The sequence below is a fragment of the Amphimedon queenslandica genome, unplaced genomic scaffold (assembly GCF_000090795.2).
Source record: "Amphimedon queenslandica unplaced genomic scaffold, v1.1 AMPQUscaffold_12855, whole genome shotgun sequence".
Classification (NCBI taxonomy): domain Eukaryota; kingdom Metazoa; phylum Porifera; class Demospongiae; order Haplosclerida; family Niphatidae; genus Amphimedon; species Amphimedon queenslandica.
The window spans coordinates 35,708-37,664 of record NW_003546909.1 but is presented as its reverse complement, the minus strand read 5'-3'; the positions used below and the strand labels follow the sequence as shown (position 1 = coordinate 37,664).

General features: G+C 31.2%; 1 protein-coding gene across 1 annotated transcript in view; it reads left to right on the top strand.

The window, feature by feature from the left end:
- LOC109586504 (uncharacterized) overlaps positions 1–1,957 on the top strand; it is a 3,505-nt gene that overhangs the window by 823 nt on the left and 725 nt on the right. The window contains exons 4-9 of the mRNA XM_020002697.1: positions 69–375; positions 428–527; positions 572–631; positions 761–850; positions 1,089–1,193; positions 1,241–1,633. Coding sequence (XP_019858256.1) covers positions 69–375; positions 428–527; positions 572–631; positions 761–850; positions 1,089–1,193; positions 1,241–1,633 — 1,055 coding nt within the window. The remainder of the gene's footprint in view (positions 1–68; positions 376–427; positions 528–571; positions 632–760; positions 851–1,088; positions 1,194–1,240; positions 1,634–1,957) is intronic.

Here is a 1,957-nt window from a genome sequence, read left to right as displayed (position 1 = left end):
TATTAGCTTATCAGACACACTTGGATGAATTCTGTGAGAACAAATTAACAATGTTTTGTGATCGTCAGCTTAAGAGATTATCCTCTTCTCTCCTCACTTGTGAGACGATCAAGTTTTGTTCTGAAATGGAATCCAAGTGAGCATTCTCTCTCCAGTATCAGAGCCCTCCTATGGAAAACGTTCAAGGATAATCAAGTGGAGGTGGTAGTGATCAAGGAAGGGAACTCCATCATTGTTACTTGTTATGCTCCTCATTATCTGATGGAGAGTTTACTAGTGACAGCTAGAGATAATGTTGATTTGCTAAAGGAGATGGGATTGATTAGTTTAACTATTGGTTACTATACTGTGTATGATGAACATGGAATTGATGAGGTTAGTGAATGTATGTGTGTATAAATTAATAGTATACTTTAATATTTGATAGGAGGTGAAGAGTCTAATGAAGAAACTGGAGATGGTAGAGAGTGAAAGAGATGATTTACTTGAGGAGAATGCTAAATTGAAGGGTACAATAGACACATTAGGTATATACTAATTATTATTAATTATAATTATTGATAATTTAAAGGTATCTCATATGAAGGTAGAGAATTCGATGAAAGCAATAAGTCATCAATACAATCATCAGGTATATTGACATTCATGTTTTGAGACATGACATCTATGAATATTGTCATGTTCATGAATTTTAAATAAATACATCATGTAGCTAAATTGTTGTTGCTAATAATTTAATTGGTTCATTTTTATTATTTAGAGTCTGAGAAGGAAGAGAGTAAAAAGAAGATGACAAAAGCAATGCAAATGGAAATAGATCATTTACGATCATCTCTTGTAAGCAAAACAGGTATATATACAGACATACTTAATACTGTATAATGAGAATAGAGTACAGCTGTGTTTAGAGTATCATTATTGCTTGTACATTAATTTGTTATAGTAGGAGGATGATTGTATATACTCAATACTAATACTGGTCCTTCTTACATGCAAATAAATGATGCACAAATTATTGATAATTATTGTTTTAAAAATAGTGACCAATTTTTGATTTGTATTAATGATCGACTATTATTAATGACTAGGAATAGAAGAAACATTAATTGAAAGAGAAAAGGTGATAGAGCAGTTACAGGAAAAGATATCATTAATGAATATACAACAACTGAAAGAAACTTCAATTACTCTTAGTATGTATTGCATTATATTAACATAATGACTAGTACTGGTATTTTAGGAAAGGATCAGTCTACACAATCAATAGATCCACCAAAAGGACCAGTTTATGTAGCTATGTATAGCAGGGAGGCAAGGGAAAGTGGTGAACTTCCAATCAAGAAAGGAGAGAAACTTGAGATCAAGGAAGAGCGTACTGAAGGATGGTGTCTAGCAAGATCATTAGATACTGATCAAGAGGGAGATGTTCATATTGCTCTTATTAAAAAAGATGAAGAGAGTGAACTGTCAACATTGGAATCACTTGAACTATTTCATTATGCAATGACAGAAAATGTTGACATACCTAAAATCAAGGAAATTAAGACAAGGAGCAACGTTGAGAGAGCAAGTCTCTTTTTATCATTAATTAAACAAGATTCAGTTCTGCTAGATCAACTTAGAAAAGAACATGGTAAGATATAATTATATGTACTAATAATCTATAGAGTATTTTGAGGGTATTAGATATTGTCCATTATCTGCAAAACTATATTTTTAAAATCAAAATTTTGGTGTTTCGGCAAGCAAAGTTTAGTATTTCCATACGACATTTTTTGGCAAAATACAAATTTTTGTACATCATAAAATCCACAAAAATAACAGCTATGCAGAAGTGTTGCTTGCCTTAGCCATTAAAAATATGATAGTAGAGAATTATACTTGATAATACAGTAATTAATTATAATTGTTTATGTATTCAGGAAAACCTAAAGCAATTAGGTGGTATGATGATGGT